Source organism: Triturus cristatus, chromosome 3_2, assembly GCF_964204655.1.
Source record: "Triturus cristatus chromosome 3_2, aTriCri1.1, whole genome shotgun sequence".
In the NCBI taxonomy this organism is placed as follows: Eukaryota; Metazoa; Chordata; class Amphibia; order Caudata; family Salamandridae; genus Triturus; species Triturus cristatus.
In genome coordinates this window covers 495,527,015-495,546,098 of record NC_140584.1, presented here as the reverse complement: position 1 = coordinate 495,546,098, position 19,084 = coordinate 495,527,015, and the positions used below count along the sequence as shown (strand labels likewise).

Sequence of the window (19,084 nt, the reverse complement as noted above, 5' to 3'; positions counted from 1 at the left end):
AGGCCTCAACCTCCCAATCCTCCTTCCCGTCTGCTCCTCCGGATCGGGAATCCAAGAGGTTGGAACAGTTTGGCAAGAAACTGTTCTCGTCCCTGAGTTTGGGGCTGCGGTCTTTAAATACCGCTTGCCTTTTGGACCGTTATTCCCACTCTCTGTGGGATACGGTGGAGGACGTGCTGCCCTTGTGCCCTGTGGAGGACCGGACACGACTCACTCAAGCACTTGCTGACGGTCGAGATGCAGCACGGCACGCCATAAGGTGTGGACTTGGCACCACGGACTCGCTGGGTCGGGTGATTTCCACCATGGTGGCGCTTCGGCGTTACGCCTGGCTGAGGTCCACGTCATTTTTGGGGGATGTCCAGAGTTCCCTCATGGACATGCCCTTTGATGGCACTCGCCTTTTTGGTGAGAAGGCGGACAGTGCGCTGGCTCGGTTCAAGGACTCCCGGGCCACGGCCAAGTCCTTGGCTCTTTCGGCCCCGTGGTCGCAAACTTCCGCCTTTCGTCCCTTTCGTGGCCAAGGAAGGGGCGCCTCCTCATGTCCGCCCAGCCACCGGCCGCAGAACCAACCTGCACGTGGTCGCGGACGTGGATTCTGCCGAGGCGGTACTGGAGGTCAACGTGCCGGTCAGTCCACATCCACCCCGGCAGCATCCGCCTCAAAGCCTTCCTAGTCCGAGCTTTCAGGCCCATTCAACGCCAGTGGGCGGCAGAGTTCGCCATCACCTGCTCCACTGGCGCTCCATCACGTCGGACAGGTGGCTGCTGCAAATCGTCCGAAGGGGCTACTCCCTCCCCTTCGAGACGACCCCTCCAGCCATGCCGCCGCTGAACCACCGTATGTCGGGGGATCATTTGCACCTTCTACGAGAGGAAGTTTCGGCCCTCTTGGCCAAAGAGGCCGTTGAGCGCGTTCCTGGTCCAGAAGTAGTTTGTGGTTGTTATTCCCACTACTTTCTGGTTCCCAAGAAGGGCAAAGGGGCCTACGCCCGATCTTGGACCTCAGGAGCGTCAACGCCTTCCTCCGGAAGGACCGGTTCAAGATGCTCTCTTTAGCTCAGGTTCTGGCTGCCCTAGACCCTGGAGACTGGATGGTGGCGTTGGACTTGCAGGACGCTTATTTCCACATCCCCGTCCTGCCGGCCCACTGGCGTTACCTGCGGTTCACGGTGGGTCAGGAGCACTTTCAGTTCAGCGTGCTCCCCTTCGGCCTCACCAGTGCCCCTCGGGTGTTCACGAAAGTGATGGCGGTGGTCGCAGCTCATCTGCGCCGATCAGGGGTTCCAGTCTTCCCCTATCTCAACGACTGGCTGTTGAAGGCGGGCTCGCCCCAGCAAGTCGTCTCCCACCTCCAGACTACGGCCAACCTCCTGCACTCGCTGGGGTTCTCCATCAATGTGCCGAAGTCGCACCTGAGTCCCTCCCAGAAGCTCCTTTTCATTGGGGCGGTTCTCGATTCGGCGCAGTTCCGGGTCTATCCTCCGGAACAGCGGGTCCGGGACATTCAGGCCCTGATTTCCATCTTCCGGACTCTGTCCTGGGTTTCGGTCAGGTTGGTGCTGCGGCTTCTGGGGCTGATGGCCTCCTGCATCCTGTTGGTACCTCAAGCCAGGTGGCGGATGTGGGCTCTGCAGTGGGACCTGAAGTTTCAGTGGGCCCAGCATCGAGGCAACCTGTCCGACCATGTCTTGATCTCGGAGGGCACTGCGAACCAGCTGCAGTGGTGGCTCACGAATCGCGATTGGGTCAGCGGCAGATCCCTCTCCCTACCCCAACCAGAGCATGTCGTAGTGACGGATGCGTCCCTCCTGGGATGGGGGGGTCATATGGGAGAGGCGGAGATCAGAGGACTCTGGTCTCCGGCGGAGACTCGGCTCCATATCAACCTATTGGGGCGATCCGACATGCACTAAAAGCCTTCCTTCCCTCTGTCCGGGGAAGTGTCGTGCAGGTGTTCACGGACAACACCACGGCCATGTGGTATTGCAACAAACAGGGCGGGTGGGGTCGTGGACCCTTTGTCAGGAGGCTCTGCGCGTCTGGACATGGCTGGAACATCAGGGCATCACCCTGGTGGTTCAACATCTGGCGGGCTCTCTGAACGCCAGAGCAGACGAACTCAGCCGCCGGTGCATGATGGATCACGAATGGCGTCTGAACTCGGACGTGGCGCAAGGTCTCTTTCTGCAGTGGGGAGAGCCTTGGTTACATCTATTCGCCACCGAAGAGAACGTGCAATGTCAGCAGTTCTGCGCGTTGGAATTTCCAAGGCGGCACTCGCTCAGAGACACTTTTCGTCGCGAGTGGAGTTGCTGTCTGTTGTACGCCTTTCCGCCTATACCACTTCTGCCCAGAGTGCTGAAGAAGATCAGGCGCGACCGGGCCCAAGTCATCTTGGTGGCTCCGTATTGGGCACAAAGGTACTGGTATCCCGAGCTACTCAGTATGTCCATTGATCCCCCGATACAACTGCCTCTTCAGGAGGACCTTCTGTCGCAGCAGCAGGGGACGGTCCTCCACCCGAACCTGTCCAGCCTCCACCTCCATGCGTGGAGATTGAGCGGCGACAGTTGATGCCATTTGACTTGCCTCCTGAAGTCTGTGATGTCATTCTGGCAGCCAGGCGTCCCTCCACAAAGACGGTATACGCCTGCCGGTGAAACAAATTTGTGGCATGGTGCACAGCAAAAGCTGTGGATCCCCTTTCTGCCCCTCTTTCTGAGGTTCTACTCTTTCTTCTTTCTTTAGCCCAGCAGGGCTCTGCTCTGGGCACCTTGAAGGATTATCTTGCTGCACTCTCTGCTTTCATAAGGCTTCCTGACCAGCCTTCTCTTTTTCAAGTCCCCTGTTGTCTCACGTTTTCTCAAGGGCATTACTCATATGTTCCCTCCTGTTCCCTTCGTAATGCCTCAGTGGGACTTGAACCTTGTTCTCACTTTTCTGATGTGCGCTCCCTTTGAGCCCCTTCACAACTGTCCCATTCGTCTACTGACTCTGAAAACTGCCTTCCTGGTGGCTATCACCTCCGCTAGGCGGGTGAGTGAGCTCCACGCTCTGTCAGCTAAGCCTTCCTTCCTTTTGGTTCATCCGGATAAGGTTGTCCTCTGGACACGTCCTTCTTTTCTTCCTAAAGTCGTGACTCCCTTTCACATCGCGCAATCTGTCATGCTGCCCACCTTCTTTCCACCTCCACATCCTTCAAAAGATGAAGAGAGGCTCCACCGTCTGGACCCAAAACGTGCGCTGTCATTTTATTTGGACCGCACAAAACAGTTCCGGGTGGACAACCAACTTTTGGTGGGATATGTAGGTGCTAAGAAGGGTAAAGCTGTGCACAAGCGGACCATCTCGCGATGGGTCGTGTTGTGTATTAAACTCTGCTATTTCTTGGCGAAAAAGGTCCCTCCTGTTGGGCTGAGAGCCCATTTCACCCGGGCCACAGCGGCGACAACTGCCCTGGGACGGTGAGTCCCCTTGCAGGACATCTGTCAAGCGGCGACGTGGGCTTCACTGCACACGTTCGCCAAGCACTATTGCCTGGACAGCCAAGTCCGGAGAGATGGCCACTTTGGCCGTTCTGTTCTCCAGGACTTTCTGGTGTGATCTTGGTTCGCAGGCCCACCTCCGGGGTTGGTATTGCTGGGGTATCTATTCTAAGGTGAGGAATCTAACTAACGTGTTTCTTTCAGATGAACAAGTTACTTACCTTCGGTAACGATGTATCTGTAAGAAACATTAGTTAGTTAGATTCCTCACCGACCCACCCAGCCTCCCCGTTCTGCGAACCGACATCTAGGGTTAAGGTTCTCCCTTTCAGGGCCCTAGATTTTTTGGCACCAGTGTCGGTCTCTTGCATGGCTCAGCGTCCCTGGCGCGGAAAGCTATGTATAAGAACTGAAGTCAGCGTGCGAGGGCGGCGTCTAACCACTCCGACGACGTCATTCCGGCGCACAACGCCGACGACGGACGCGGAGCCGCAGACGACGCCTAGCGACGCGCAAGGGGTGTTGCTACAAAAATCTTTCCGGATCCAGCCTGACACCTGGGGATATTCTAAGGTGAGGAATCTAACTAACTAATGTTTCTTACAGATACATCGTCACCGAAGGTAAGTAACTTGTCCTTCAAAACCACTTACCTCTGTACTGTGGCGTCCCCGGTCTGCAGTCCTTCCTCACCCTGTCACTAATCCTTGTGAAAACTGCGCATGTGCGCGCGCCTGTGCATTTCTCACAGGGGACTTACCTTGCTGTGGTGAGTCCCCTGGTCCTTGCTGGGCCAAACCGTAACCTTCTTTGCCCTTCTTCGTGGGTTGCCGTTGCCAAGACTTGTTGGTGCTCCCGCCGGACACCGACCCCTCAGCACTCGACGTCCTTCATGGGACAGCTTGTATCCGGCTCCTGGTTGTCCTCGACATCTCCTGGTCACTGCAGCTGTAGATTCAAGGTCTCCATCTTCACACCTGAAGCACCTGACATCGGTGGGCATTCATCAACCGTGCCCCTGGTCACTCCTGAGTGACCCAGACTCTGTCCCCTCTGCTTTCAGGTTCCTTCCGTCAAGAATCCACCTGTGGGTTCCACCGAACACTTTTTATCTTTCCAGCAGTGGCATTTCTTTGAAAACTCCCATTGAGAACGACTGCGGTTTCCGACGCCACTTCAGCCCTATGCACCCAGCTTCCCTGGGATAGGTAACTCTGGTACTTTGGTATCCACAGGTGGGCTGGCTACCCAACCTTCTATGTTCCAAAGGGTTTCCTTGTAGTCCACTGGAAAGGGTCTTTAAACTTTAAAACTGCAACTGCGACTCTCCCATTGAATTGTACGTAGCACACGGTCGTGTTCACACACTGCACCCGTCCTTCGTGGGGTCCCTCCTTACTCAACTTGGGTCATTCCTTGGAGCCCCAGCGATTCTACATCCTCTAGACACTGTCTTGACTCGAGTCGTCGTTCTTATACCACTATTTTAGTATATGGTTTGGTCTCCCCGGTAGCCCACTGTGTATTAGTGCTACTTACGATTGTTTCCGTGCTACAGTATTATGTGCTTTGTGTTTATCTGCGTGTGGCAGATACTGTGAGGTATTTAAGGTCTGTTATAACAATAAATGCATATTTTTATAACTACTGTGTGGTTCTCCTTTCATTTAACCAATACTATACGGTTGCAGTCTGGTAAAACCAGCTGCTTAACATTCCTTCAAGACTAAGCCTGAAGGCTGCTCTCCACAGCTACCACTTGGATAGCTTTCTAAGGTTATCTTTGACCTCTTAAATCAACATAAGGGTTGTTTGGACTTGTGCAAGATGCCCACTTCAATTAGGGGACATCATACTTCTCACAATTACAGTTTGTTCTATCCAGAAATCTGGTTTTATATATCTGTGCACTGAGTATTGGATGCTGTTATTGCTCCTGAATGGTATTGTTTTATTTCTGCATGGATTGAAATCCTGATGGTGTGCTGCTTTTTCTCCTAGGTGGTGTCTCTAGCACAAGTCCTCGGTGATCCCTTCTACAGGACTCTGGAAGGTTTCCGGATACTGATGGAGAAGGAGTGGTTATCGTTTGGCCATAAGTTCAGTCTGCGCAGTAATCTAACTCTGAACAGTCAGGGAAGTGGTTTTGCACCAGTGTTCTTGCAATTCCTGGACTGTGTGCATCAGGTAAACATAATGGATTCCGTATATTAGTCTGGCTTTTGCTGTCCTGCCATCCACCAGTGTTAACAAGCATACCCGATGCACCAAGATGTAATGGAGAATCTCCCCTGCCATAGTTTCCACATGTGAAATGCCACCACGCTTGGTGTATCAAAGGATTTTTCCCATTGTGTACCTATGGAAAATGCATTAGTACATATGGGCGTACATTTGCTTTATTTAGAATGATTGATTCATTCCAAATGTTTTGTCTTTGTGAAATGCTTACTTTTCACACAATAGAAATAAGGGTAATGATCTCGAGTAAAAATGGATTCCTTGAAAATTTGGCAGCCTCTTAGAAGTCATCTAACAGGAGTGAACTGCAGTCTCGGCATAAAGTTAACCTCAACCCATAAATAAACACCAAAACATACAGTAACCCTCTTGCAAATATCAGAAATCTCTGCTTGATCTTTGGGGACTGCTAGCCTAGCATTGTAGCAGTCAAAGGCGATCTTTGAAGCTCCATGTGTGAATATGCTGTGAGGAGTTGCTGATGTGAACATGAAAGCTGAGCTGTAATATGACTTCATGATACTTCATTACTGTCAATAAAATGAGAGCATTAATTATCATCCTAAAATGAGACCACACATTACTGTTTCTAACCTACAAAAGAAGCCCGAGCGACTGACGTTTTATTCACTTTTGGGACATATCCAGGAAATATTGGTATAACGCCATAAATCTACCATCAGATAAATTCACAATGATGTTTTTAATGTTCGGAATGACCTGTGAGGTAATGTAAGTGTACACATTTTTTTTGTATTTTTGCGACCAACTGAACTTGGAAACAATGCATCGTTCTTTAATGCAGTCCTTTCCCCGAACCCTGGAAAAAAGGTGTGTGGCATTAGGTAGACCAAATCTCCCACATTGGTATTGGTAACAGAAGGCCAGTAGAAACGCTGACTGAGAGAGTAAGCAACCATAAAGCAAGTTTCTGATCTTTATAAAAGAACACATTAAGGGATAGAAGTTTTTCCTGGAATATTTTTGTTTGTGCATAAATATCTAAATCTATGTCCGAAATTATGGGTAATGGAAAATTTCCTAGCTAACCTGAAGGAAAGTTTTGATTCTGTTAGAGACAGAAGCAAAGATTTTGCTTTCTTTGTTTATTTTGTGCGCCCCAGCCTGCGAGACGGACATCCAATTCAATTATGACATCTGCCACCTACCCAAAGATGGCTCTTTTGATCCAGGCCATCATGTGGTCTAGCCCCCATTGCATCTCTGTCCTAGCCTCCCTTGAGAGCCGAACCAGTGCCAGATATGGTAGCCCATACCTTAGGTGAACCACCTTCCGTGTCTGCAATGGCCCTGTAGTGCAGGTGCCCCAGGAAGATTGCTTGAATCGATGATGCTAGGCGACCTACAAACCATGCTAGGTACCGAAGGGAGACAAACACTTTTTTCACTGTGCATCACAGTTTTCTCCTGATTAAGGTTAGCTTTGTGTGAAGGAGCATTAGGTTCTTTTGGACCAATTATATGAGGAAACCCAGGAAAACAGTCAACAGCGAGGGAGTGAATTTTTATTTCCATTCTTCGATGAAATCAAGAGACAGCAGCAGGAATCATGTCATATTAGAGGAGCGACTCGTGGTTCTGATGCTGGAACTGTAGATCACCCAGATAAATGATCAGTCTGACACCCTTGCAATGAAGCCATTGAACCACCAAACACTTAACCTTGGCGCGCATGACAGCCAGAAGGGAAGAACTGCAAACTAGTATACCTGGCCACCCCAAATGAACTGCAGAAACCTGAATGTGGAGGGAATAAAGGAATGCTGAAGTAAGCGTCCTTGAGGTCGAGACTCACCATCCAATCATTTGGCAGCAGAATGTCTCGCAGAAAATGGAGGCCCTCCATCTTGGAATGACACTAGACTAGCCATTGGCTGAACTCTTGCAGGTTTATCACTGGCTGCATACCTTTTTCTTTTTTCTCAACCAGGAAAAGATCGTTGAGAAAACATCCAGGGTGCAGATAAGTTGGTACAATAGCTGCTTTGGCTAAAATAGATCTTACCTCGAGGGCAATTAAGCTCCTGTCTGTGAAGGAGAGATGAGTCAGCTGTGGGGTGTGGCTTGCACAGGGCTCCCGTAAAACTCGATGTGGAGGCCTGATATGGGTTGCAGGACGCACACATGTCCTTTTATCTCCTCCCACACGTGGCAAAAAAGACCCAGACAACCTCCCACCTTTGGTTGGGAAGGATACTTCTTACCTGAAGCTCACCCAGGGGTGTTGGTTGCTCCACGGAAGCTTCCTCTACCGTGATCTCTACCCCGGGATGGGAAAAAGCCTCCGAACTGTTACGGGACCTGGTATTGGAATTGTTGTTCCTGACTGCCACCAGGATATTTGGGGGAGGCTGAGAAAAGGTGCGATCGGACGAGTGCCCCTTGCTGGCCCCTCCAAAAACATGCTTGTTGAAGAGTGTTTTTCAGGCACAGTTTTTTTTCATAACTCTTTTTTATTGACATTTCAATAAAGAACATATTTGAAACACTGCTGTGCACTGGCATTCCCATCAATTTCATTGGCATATCAACATCTAATATCCCCAACATCCCTTTAACCCCACTCCCCCAACATAGTTGACATTGTTTTTTGAAACAGTGTGGCCAGCTAGTCTGTCCTCGAGATCAGTGGGGGCAGAGTAGTTACAAATATTGCCACTGTACTCATTCCAGTGCCTCCAAATTTTCATCCACTTTTTGAGGCAGCCACAGCTCTCTTATTCTACTCCCTCGGCCACATACACAGTCAATGTCCCTCCTCCAGTTTCCAATTAGTGGCGCCTGTCCCTTCTCCCACACTCTAGCAATATTCAGTTTGGCCACTGGCAATTCCGGGGTTATCCATGTATGCTCCATACTATTCAGATCTGTTTCAACACAGATATTAAGCAGTCACCATTTTGCGGAGACAGTCAAAGTGGCGCCGTACACCTCAGGCATACACGCCACAACTGACTCCCAAAACCGTTGTAAGGCTGGGCATTCCCACACAATGTGATAGAGGGTGCCAATTAGCCTGGTCTAGGGACAAAAAGGTTGTGAGAAATGTACTTAATTTCTAAAGAAATGGCTCCCCAAAAAGACCCCTATCAGCCGTCAAGGGGGCCAGTTCTCCTAACTTTGGCTTGATTTTGATCAGGAGAGAGCATCTGCATTCAGACGAGAAGAAGGAGTTTGTGTTCCTTAAAAAGCATATGCCCCTTTGCGCCCACTGGACAAGAGGTCTGAAGAAATTAGGTCACCAGTCTCTTTAGCCCCCTCTGCCAAGTCTTTACCGTTGTTAGCAGGGTTAGTATGTCCGGCAGATTCTCTAGGAGCGATGTATCTCCTTTTTAAGGTCTTTCACAAATTTGGTGACAAATGTGGCCATTTTGCCATCAATTTTGGGTGTTAGGGCAACCTTTACGTCCAGGCATGGGCGAGGACACTCTGTCCAAAGGTGGCCCCTGACCTCTTTATCTAAAGACTTACCAAATCTGGTAGCACATGCTTGGCTACTCGAGGTACAAGAATCCAGTCGTTCAAAGGCGTCAGAGTGAGGGGATCCACGGGCCTGTTTATTCAGTCTTGAAGGGGCCACAACTTCCTGCATGGGATTACTCAAACTGCGCTGCGCATTAACTAGTGGGCTCTGCCTACTCAAAGGCTCTAGGACATGGCCCTCTGCAAGGGGTGTCTACTGCATCCACAAACTCCTCAGCCAGAATGAAAGGGGGCACATCCGTCCCCATGAACCTGCCATTGGAGGTCAGGGCCTTAATGGGAAGGACCAGTGAAGTGACAGCGAAGGCCTGAAATGTCCCATCTAGAGTATGTGAAATGTCTGCTTAAGGAATAAGCCCTGTTTGTATGAAGAAGCGGTGACCCAGCGTGCTATCGCATAACCCGCAAGAAATGAGGGAAAACTAACCTGGAACTGTAATGTCGAGTTTGAAAGTGCACTATAGGCCGCTCTGCGATTTACCGACTAATCACAACTCCAGGCATGCTGGAGGAAATGAGATGCGCTGGCTGCAATTGGCTCTGGCGCCCCCAGCACCCTCTAGCTGCGATCTCTATGAGGGAATCCCCCGCAGGTGGCAGCCTCGTTCGAGCAAGTGGGGAAACTGAGGTGGCGGACCCCAGAGGCACGCAGCCGTTCCTACCGTCCCTCTACGCGGTCGACGCGCCCACTCAGGAAAGAGTCTCCTTGTGCATAGTAGGTAAAGAAGCCTGTGTGAGGGTTTCTGAACACTGGAACCGCCGGGCTGAGAAATCTACCCTAGCGGGTAGACAAACCTTTAACTAATATGAATCGATCGTATGTATGTATGTACACATCAAAAATGGCTCAAAATTAAACATAAAGGTCATAAGGAAGGAGAAGCACTTCTCTGATTGCTGAGCAGCGAAGAAAGAGGAAGTGCTTTTGCTTGAAGATGGCTTTATCGTGGGCATGAGACTTCTAACTGATGAACACTTCGGTTATTTCTGCTCAAGTTGCTTAAACTCGTGGGAGTTGAAGTCCTTTCGCAGTGTTGCGTTGGTTTTTGGTTGGCTGCTGCTGAGATAGATAAATGAAGAAAGAAAGCATGATCTAAAGCCTCCTGTCCTGACGTTAAATGTGATTATATTTGCTACAATTCTCTTCTGTCCATATGGTTCATTGAAAAAATACATAAACATGAAACTTTCTAACGTGCTTTATCGATTATGTGCTCTGCCTGCACTTGGGAACATTTGCAAGTTTTACATGTTAGCGTAAGTAAAACAATATATGTACATCGAATCCCATAGAGAAACTTCCAAGCGTGGCCTAATTTCCCTGTAAAATATAATCATGGTCGTCGTCAAAAAGTGCTCTTGTTAAAGATCATATTGTATTTAATTTAGTGCGTGTGTGATAATTAAACTACTATATCCTGGCAGAGAATAGAGTATCCTTGGAACTTGAAGATGTGAGAATAAATTAGAGAATAATACTAGTTTAATTTCTTTTGTCGTGCTGTTGCCCTTTAATTAAGTAGTTTATTCTGAAGTCTTCGACGATAACAATGTGGTGTTCTTTAGTAGAGCATTCATTGCATGCCTGCACCTACTGCTGGCACCTTGTGCTGGATTAAACCTCCTTGAGAAAAGGTGTCAGAAATGGGGAGAGATGATCATGGAGGAATGACTGTTTCCTTCTAGTGGACGATGAAAGGCGGACAGTGTGCTGCATTACATGGATGCACATCTTCTCTGAAAGCAGGGGGTGTCTTTCCGGAGATGGGTTGTACTCTTGTAACTTGTGCTCAAGGGAGGCATTACAGTCCTGGGCTCCAGTCAACAGAAGCTGTTGATTGAAGACATAGAGGCACAAGAGGCAAAGTGTCTTTTAGCTACTTCCGGGAGAGAGCGATTTACAAATGCCACTGCCCTGGATTAAATAGGAGGTGAAGGTGCTTAATAGAGACTGAAGGCGAAGAGTCCTTGCATTGTACTATGTCCCTTGCAAATATTCTTTGGCCGAGTATCAAGCACTGTTGTGTTCAGCGTGGGTTTAGGAGTGCAGGATCCATGTCAGGATTTCAGGATAATCACTTTGTAAATGAGTTTACACTTATTGTATGTAACGTTATTTTATGATGCTATTCTGAAAGTCTGGCATGTATCAAACCTTCCTGGGCATAAAAGGTACCGAATATAAGGTAAGGGGGGGCATAAAAGGTACCGAATATAAGGTAAGGGGGGGCATAAAAGGTACCGAATATAAGGTAAGGGGGGGCATAAAAGGTACCGAATATAAGGTAAGGGGGCATAAAAGGTACCGAATATAAGGTAAGGGGGGCATAAAAGGTACCGAATATAAGTTAAGGTGTTAATTGTTATGGTGTTGTTAGTGCAAGATCTGGGACAGTCTTCGATGCCTCCGAAAAGCATGGTCACTGCAGATGCTTTGCCCAGATCCCCACTGGTAGCAGCTACCACAGACTCACCACCATCCCAGGTGAATATCTAAAACAATGCAATATGAACATTCACCAGATCCCCTATTGCACACCTAGGGCCAGATGATAAGTTAGGTGGATATATGTGTGAGGGTACAATGTGGCTAGAAAAAGATTTCTGGTCTGTATTCCAGCACATAGATCCAACTCTAATAGCCTCTCAGCACGTGACAAGGGCTATACCGGTTGTTAAAGGATATGAACGAGTTATAGGCCCAGGCCTACGAAGGAATGGGCCTTTAACAACTGGTATAGCCCTAGGTAGAAGGGCTGTAAGGTGATTAGAAAACTCCACCCACTGAGCGTAGACTTCTAAATAAAACAGGGGGAAACGGAAAGCAAACATTGGCATGTTGGAGCCGAAGGCCTTTGCCAAACATTACTGGCCCTGAGCTACTCCATTCTTTTCAGTTGAGCACTCCACTTTCCAATCGTTTAATAACAGTTAAACCCGCAGAATGGGGAATAACGGTTTGAGCACTTTTTTCTAGATTAAATTCTGCATGAAATTCCCAAACCCAAGGGGATTTATGCTTCCATTTACCCAATTCCCTGGTGGTAAATGGGAACAAAAGTGGTGGTGCCGGCATGAGGTGGGGCGGGCAGAGGAGTTAGGAGATAGGGTGCTGGCATAGGGGAGCATTGGCACGGATATGCTCCTCTTGCAGCCAAAGCCTAAAGCGAATCTAGTGACCTGTTTTGTTTTTCCGGCGGGTCAACCTGGTCTGGAAATTCAGGTGTAGGAACACCAGGCCGTTAATAATTGGTGGGGGCAGAATCCCTTCTGACTTACTTCTCCACCCAGCGTACAATCAGGGGCTAAGGTACTAATGTTCATGTCTTCTGGTATGCTACAATGAACCAGCTTAAAAAACAGGACTGCCTACAGAAAATATGTAGTATTAGTACCGCATCTATTAAAATAGCAGCCACTTGTTTTACGGTTATAAAATGCGCATAGTTCTACATTACCGCCTATAACTTGCTCCAAAGGGATAATTATTTAATTGGGCTCAGTGTATTTGCTGTTCTAGTAAGATCTTCAAAGAGATATCTTCATTCCGTCATCTTGTTTAATGCTGTATCGCAATCAAAAATGGAAACCAACCTGTGTGGCTTTGGCAAGGTTCTAGGCAAACTGTACATCATGTTTGTAGGATGGCGATAGATGTTTTATTTTCGGTGTTTACATACTCCTACTTTGGAAATGGTTTCAACAAAACTGTGGCGGGAGTTGCATTGTCTTTGAATTCATTTCCACCAGAGTAATACATTTTGATTGTACATAACTGGACGGATTATCGCACAGCTGCCTGTCTGATTTGACTTGTTCACTGATAAACAAATAATTGATTTCTGTCGTGTTGATGTTAGCCTGCATTCTGTGTTCGGATTTATAATGGGGCATTCATCTCTCAACCCAGCTCGCATTCTCCTACTTCGTATTCTTTGGCAAGAATTCAGAGTCCTAAATCAGTTTTCCTCCAAATACAAGGATTGTTGGAGCCGCCCAGGCCAAGTCCAGTAAATCCTCCCTTTTGAACAAGCTTTTGCAATGCAATAGGTCTCGCCTTTGGGAATGTTTTAGCCATTGGCATTGTAAATGGCAATGTCTTTTATTCATGTGTTTTGAAAACCTGAAAGCGGTGCGTAAACACGCACAGGGACTTATAGTCCTTGCTTACAAAAAGCAAGGCTGTCATTAAAAGAGGCGCACTTACTGCCAGCCTTGCTTCTCGTAAGCAAGGATATAAGTACAAAGTACGTGTTTACGTATCGCTTGCAGGTTTTCAAAGCACATAAATAAAAGACATTGCCATTTACAATGCCAATAGTTCAAACTCCTATTGCATTGCAAATGCTTGTTCTATTTTATTAAAGGAGCCTGGTAAATTTGCACTACTGCCTTCCACCAGAAAACAATAAATAATCTCTGAAGTATGTTCTGAAAGGTGCAAGAGGACTGTTAATGTTTGTGTTAGAATTTATAGTCTGAGGTGAGAATATTATAGTGTGTACTGTGCAGATCTGATTCAACTCGGAGAAAAACGCAAACGGATATTTTACTGCCAGAGAGACAATCTGTTGCATGTATGTATAGAACAATATGATAACTTTGAGGGGAAAAAATGTGACACACACACCACACACCCCACCCCACCCTATGGGCAATACGCGTATACACACACTCAAGCTTGTTTGCTGATATTGCTCATAAGCCTCCGTCCTTCGTGCACCTGCAGTCCTGTGGATTTCTAAGTGTTGAACCCAGCCCCAAAATTACCGTTTGCCGTTTGAGCTTTTGTTTGTGTGAGAAGAGGTATATGCATTACACACGTGCATCCAATATTCACTATCGCCGGTTATTGGCAACCCCACTATATAGCTGTTGCCCCTTGTTTGCCCCATAAATAAGAACCGTCCGTAAAGATGCCATGGACTGTGTCCAGAAACAGCTGAAATTTTACGTGGCGCACACTTTCAAAACTGACATACAAAGAAAGAGACTGCTTACTAGGCTTGACAGCATTCCATGCTCTTCTTAAGTAAGCCGACCATCTGTTTCTATGCCAAATGTGGTGGTTACATTCCAAAACACAGATAAGGTACAACAGGAATTAGAAATCCAACATTCCGCGCAACCAGTGGAACCGTCCATTGTGACAAGATAATTTGGGTGCCTTCATAAATTAAATAGAAGTTAAAGATGATTTTAAGAATAAAAGTGTGCTTCCATTTGTGGGTTAGGGGATACACGAGTAGATGGCAAAGGCAGGTTAGAAGTTTAGTCCCAAAAGACTAAGAATGCTCACTGAAATTATGAATGATTCTCAGCAAATTTCAGGCTACTGTGGGTTTAAAAATGCTTCATTTAGTTACGTCATAACCTGTAAAGTGCTCTGATCCCTCGGGTCCAGCAAGCACTTTATAAAACTCAAAAATTAAAAAATAAGTAAAATAGCTGAACTTTGAGAAAATGTACACATTCTGCTGAAAAATTATATTTATGGAAACGTCTGCACAGAAAAGAGGCATACAGAACACTTTTGTAAAAGTGCCTAGAACCCTAATAAACGTTATGTTGCAAATCTCTCACTGGCCAGAGTACAGTTGTAATTGAAATGCAGACACCTACTTTTGTTAAAAATAAAATGACATTGTTTAGTTACTGCAAGATCCACTCACATAACTTTAATGCGTGCAGAAGGGCTGTGTCAGAATAAGTGAGTTGAAATAATTCCATTCCCATGAGTAATGCCATGGGGTCACTCCACTTCAGCTGGGTCTAAAAGCCCCCAGAGCTGGTCGGTCATCGTATCCCTAGCGCAAAGAATGGCACTGTGCTGTCGGTGGCGATACTCGGGGTGCAGAGTGCTATGCTTCCAGGAAGCAACACGTGATGCAGGCGCTCCACTTTCCCAATAGGAGCGCTAAGTACAGTGCTGGCTACACTTCTAATGTTGTGCAACATTCCAGAGCCTCACCTGTAGCTGGTCAGCACGCTCTTGGTCGCCACAACAAACAGGAAAGAGCTAATGCCGTCATCCCCAAACCTTCATCCCTGTATGCAGAGGATTCGGCGGAGTATTCGCCTTTAACCAGGCGAGACCTCAAAATGGACCCGCATGAACGTATGTTGAGAGAACAATGTAAATTACCCCGTGCCATTCCTCATGCTGGTTTCCTCTATTTAAGTCATCTTTCTTTGCATTTGTTGGGCCGTCCCTTTAACTGTAGTTTTGAAATACCACAGCTGAAGTGCATTATCCTAAAATGTTTGGCTTGATTTAGCACGGAGGTGCCCACCTGTTTCCCATTTTCTGAGCGAGCTCCTCTGACTCTTCCGAACCAAACCAAAACATGTTCCTCCGGCCTGCTATCGGCCTGAATTGATCAGTTCGAGCAATAATTGCGGCTCCATAAATAGAGACTTTAGACAGTTTTAGTGGAATCCACTTTGATGGCTTCTAAAAAGATTCTTTCACTGGATATCAGCCATCGCTCACTTTGCACTGAAAATCCAGGATGAGAACGGGGCCCATTAAACATGGGTGTCCTTTGCACTGCTGTTGAATGTATGTGTATTGTAGTGTGAGCAGCACATGTAGCTCTGTTACTGAGGTCAACAGGAGCCGGTGCAGTTACAGTAGCGGTGCTCAGGCTGCAGCCCTGAAGGCTATGAGGCTAGCATTCAACACTGTATGCCGCTTATGGATCATAACCCCAAACCACTGAAAATGCAAAGCGCTGCACACGGTGGAAAGGCAGATCCATGTTTATGAATACCAAACACTCCGGTGTATTGTTTAGGTTAAAATCTATTTTTATTGTTACAGCTTGAGCTCAAATTAGTAAGCATTTCTTGATGTCTCAGTAACACCTCCAAAACGTTGGTACTGAGTGTAACTTTACGTTCAAAAGAGAAAAATCCCCAGAATACCACCCCTCCTCCCCCTCTTCCCTGGTACCAGTCGCTGTGTAATATTTAAAGTCGAGGGGTCAGTGTTGGAGTCGCTCATTAAGGGCCCTCCTTCTCTTTGCCTGGGGTTGGGTCAGTGAGTCCCAGATATCGAGGGCAAGTCAGCTCTCAAAATTCCTGAGATAAAATGCCTACAAAGGGTCTCCAAATAGATCTAAATGTGTCGCCCGAGCTATAAGTGTAAGGGTGAGTTTCTCCATCCCTAGGATGCTCCAGAGGTAATGTAGCAATCCCAGGTGTGTCGAAGTGGTCGTGGACCCTAAAGCGAAATGATAGTCTGGTGGGCAGCCCCCAGCGCTATACCTATCTGGCGCCCCCTACGTGATGCTAGAGGATAAGTGAGGGGGTTAGGAAGACCCAGCAGAGTGTACAATCGGAATCTAGGAAGTTGGGTCGGGAAGTGAGTATCCGTGTTATCAAGGACTGCGAATGCGGGCGAGTGTTCCCTTCACCCCACACTGGCACCAGCAGTTGTCACTACAGGCTGGGTTCCCCTGGTGAAGCCTCACTGGAGTTAGGTACCAGTATGAGGTGATTTTAATGGCTGTTTCTGTGCTTGATGTATTATAGGCAGTGTGTTTTGCTCTGTGGAAGATATCATTCCATTCTTATTTGAAGAGTTCTCGACCTAGTTCTGCTTCCCAACCCCTGTGAGCCAGGGATTTGTCTTCAGTTTGTGGGGGTCAGAGGAAGGCATATAGTTCTGAGATGAGGCGCTTGTTTGAGTGTTTGCTTGGGAGGCATTTTTCGTAGGGCGTCAATGATCGCTCTGCTACTCCTCGCACTGATGACTGCATTAGCCAGTGTCTGATAAGGAGGTATCGGAACAGTTCGTCCTCAGGGATGGAATAGTCCTTCATGAGAGTGTCGAAGGGGATGGGGCCCTCTAGGTAAAAAAAAGGCCCTTCCTCTCTACAAGCTGCTCCTCACCACACCTGGAAGGATGACCCGGTTCCAATCATGAACGCCGGGTTGTCCACAACCGGTGCTAGAGGGGAGGTAAAAGCGGTCAAGTTCCTCCTACGGGTGCACGAATCCAAGACCCACAAAAGAGAGCTTGTGACTGGGGAGCTATAGAGGATGGGAGCCTGGTGTGTTCGCTGGAGGAATGGAACTTTCTCCAACGAGGTCCCAGCTAGGGCCCTATCCATGAATAGCAAGTGTAGGTGTAGTTTTTAAAGTAGAAGCACCTGCAATGAAAGTACTTTTAGATGTGTAATTTAAACCTAAAAATAACAGGTATGGCAGTCTTGCTGATCAGCGCTGAGAAATGTTTGCCTCTACATGGATCCATTCTGTTCCTGTTAAAGGGGCTGGAATATACTGCACATCCAGATTACAATTGGCCTAAAAGAATCCTTAATCAATTAAGCCCTACTTTTGACAAGCAGGGGTGAGGTTTGCTGGATTCCCTAAAATAGATGCCTAATGACTGAATTATGGGACAGTTTCCATCAAAGGCGTAACACAGGCCCCAGAGGCGCAGGTGGCCCCAGCCCTTCAGAGGCCCCTCATTCAGCCCATGGCCAATGAATATTGGGGAGACATCTTAGACTCAGGGGCCACTCATCATATTCTGCAGGGGGGCCTGATCATTTTGCGTTACGCCACAGGTTCCCATAACAGTGCGAAAATCATGAGGCTGTTGAGTTAAGGACTTTCAAGTGCTGTAAAGCTACCAGTGGTGCAAGACTGATTATGGGAATGTTTACATTCTATTATATGCATCTGATTGGTTGTCTAAGGTGCTTGTGTAGAGCATAAGCAATAAGCTCTGTCCTATTCACCTCTGTAGACACTATGACCGGAAGTAACATTGCCAAGGCCTAACATTGCATTTTTAAGAACGGGGTTGTTCAGAGGTTTGAGAGACCGAGACAGCACCGGTGGACAGGAAGGACTACTTTATTTTAACTTCTTTTATGGGGGTAGCTTTGCAAGCTGATTTCGATAAATGTAATCTGCGAATTTTGATGAGACCTATTTTTTTTAGTTATGTGATTGTTTTTCTAAAAACATTTTGAGCACTTAATGCTGCTGTGAGCCACGTCAGAGTGCTAGGGATTAAAGATGTGCAAGGCGGTGCTGGAGGTTGTCTTGGAAGGATGCATTGAGGTTACCAAACCCCAGGAGTTTCTATGTTGGATAAGTTTTAGATTAGGACTAGTGAGTAGAAAGCTTCAACCGTGGTATGGCTAAATGAGGGACAATTTCTAGCATCTCTCTCTTGCCTGAGGTCCATACATTCTAGAGGAAACATACAGCAAAGTTAATGAATATTATATGCATTTACTCATTAGCTAAATAGAAAAGCTGGGTCATCAGATCTCTTTGAAACTTTAGTAATTTCTTTTTGAGTTTTTTTGTAAAGTGCACTATCATCCGCAAGGGTATCCTGGCTCTGAGCAGTTGTGTGGTTTGCTCTGTCTAGGGTAGGTTGGTCATTGAAAAACTAGGCCTTCTGCACCTGATAGCGACTTCTAGCTCCACATTCCTTACTTTAGAATTATCCGAAGGTTTTAGACTGTGTCCGTAAACTTTTGTGCAGTACCTCGGCGCACCGGTAGATGACGTCATTCGGCTCCTCATCGGCGTTGTCCGTACCGGAAGTGACGCGCGTGATGCCTATATTTAGATGCCACCTCAGTGCGATATTAGCAGTTCTTTTTTTTTCTGGGCCAGTCAGGGCAGATATGGAGAGAGCTGCCTCCAGTTATTTTTTTTAACTGACTTTTGTTGTTGTTTTGTCAAGACTCTTTATTTGAAACTTGTGTCCCAAGAAACTCCTAGGGTTTAAGCGCTGTGGATGACAGACCCCCATCTGGTTAGCCTGTGGTGCTTGAAGCTAGACCACTACTGCTGTGCCATGAACGCTTTAAGCCATG

General features: G+C 47.4%; 1 protein-coding gene across 6 annotated transcripts in view; it reads left to right on the top strand.

The window, feature by feature from the left end:
- Nucleotides 1–19,084, top strand: part of SBF2 (SET binding factor 2) — a 2,080,461-nt gene that overhangs the window by 1,803,188 nt on the left and 258,189 nt on the right. For all 6 annotated transcript variants that reach the window (XM_085648170.1, XM_085648169.1, XM_085648168.1 and 3 more), the window contains one exon: nt 5,490–5,675. In XM_085648170.1, coding sequence (XP_085504296.1) covers nt 5,490–5,675 — 186 coding nt within the window. The remainder of the gene's footprint in view (nt 1–5,489; nt 5,676–19,084) is intronic.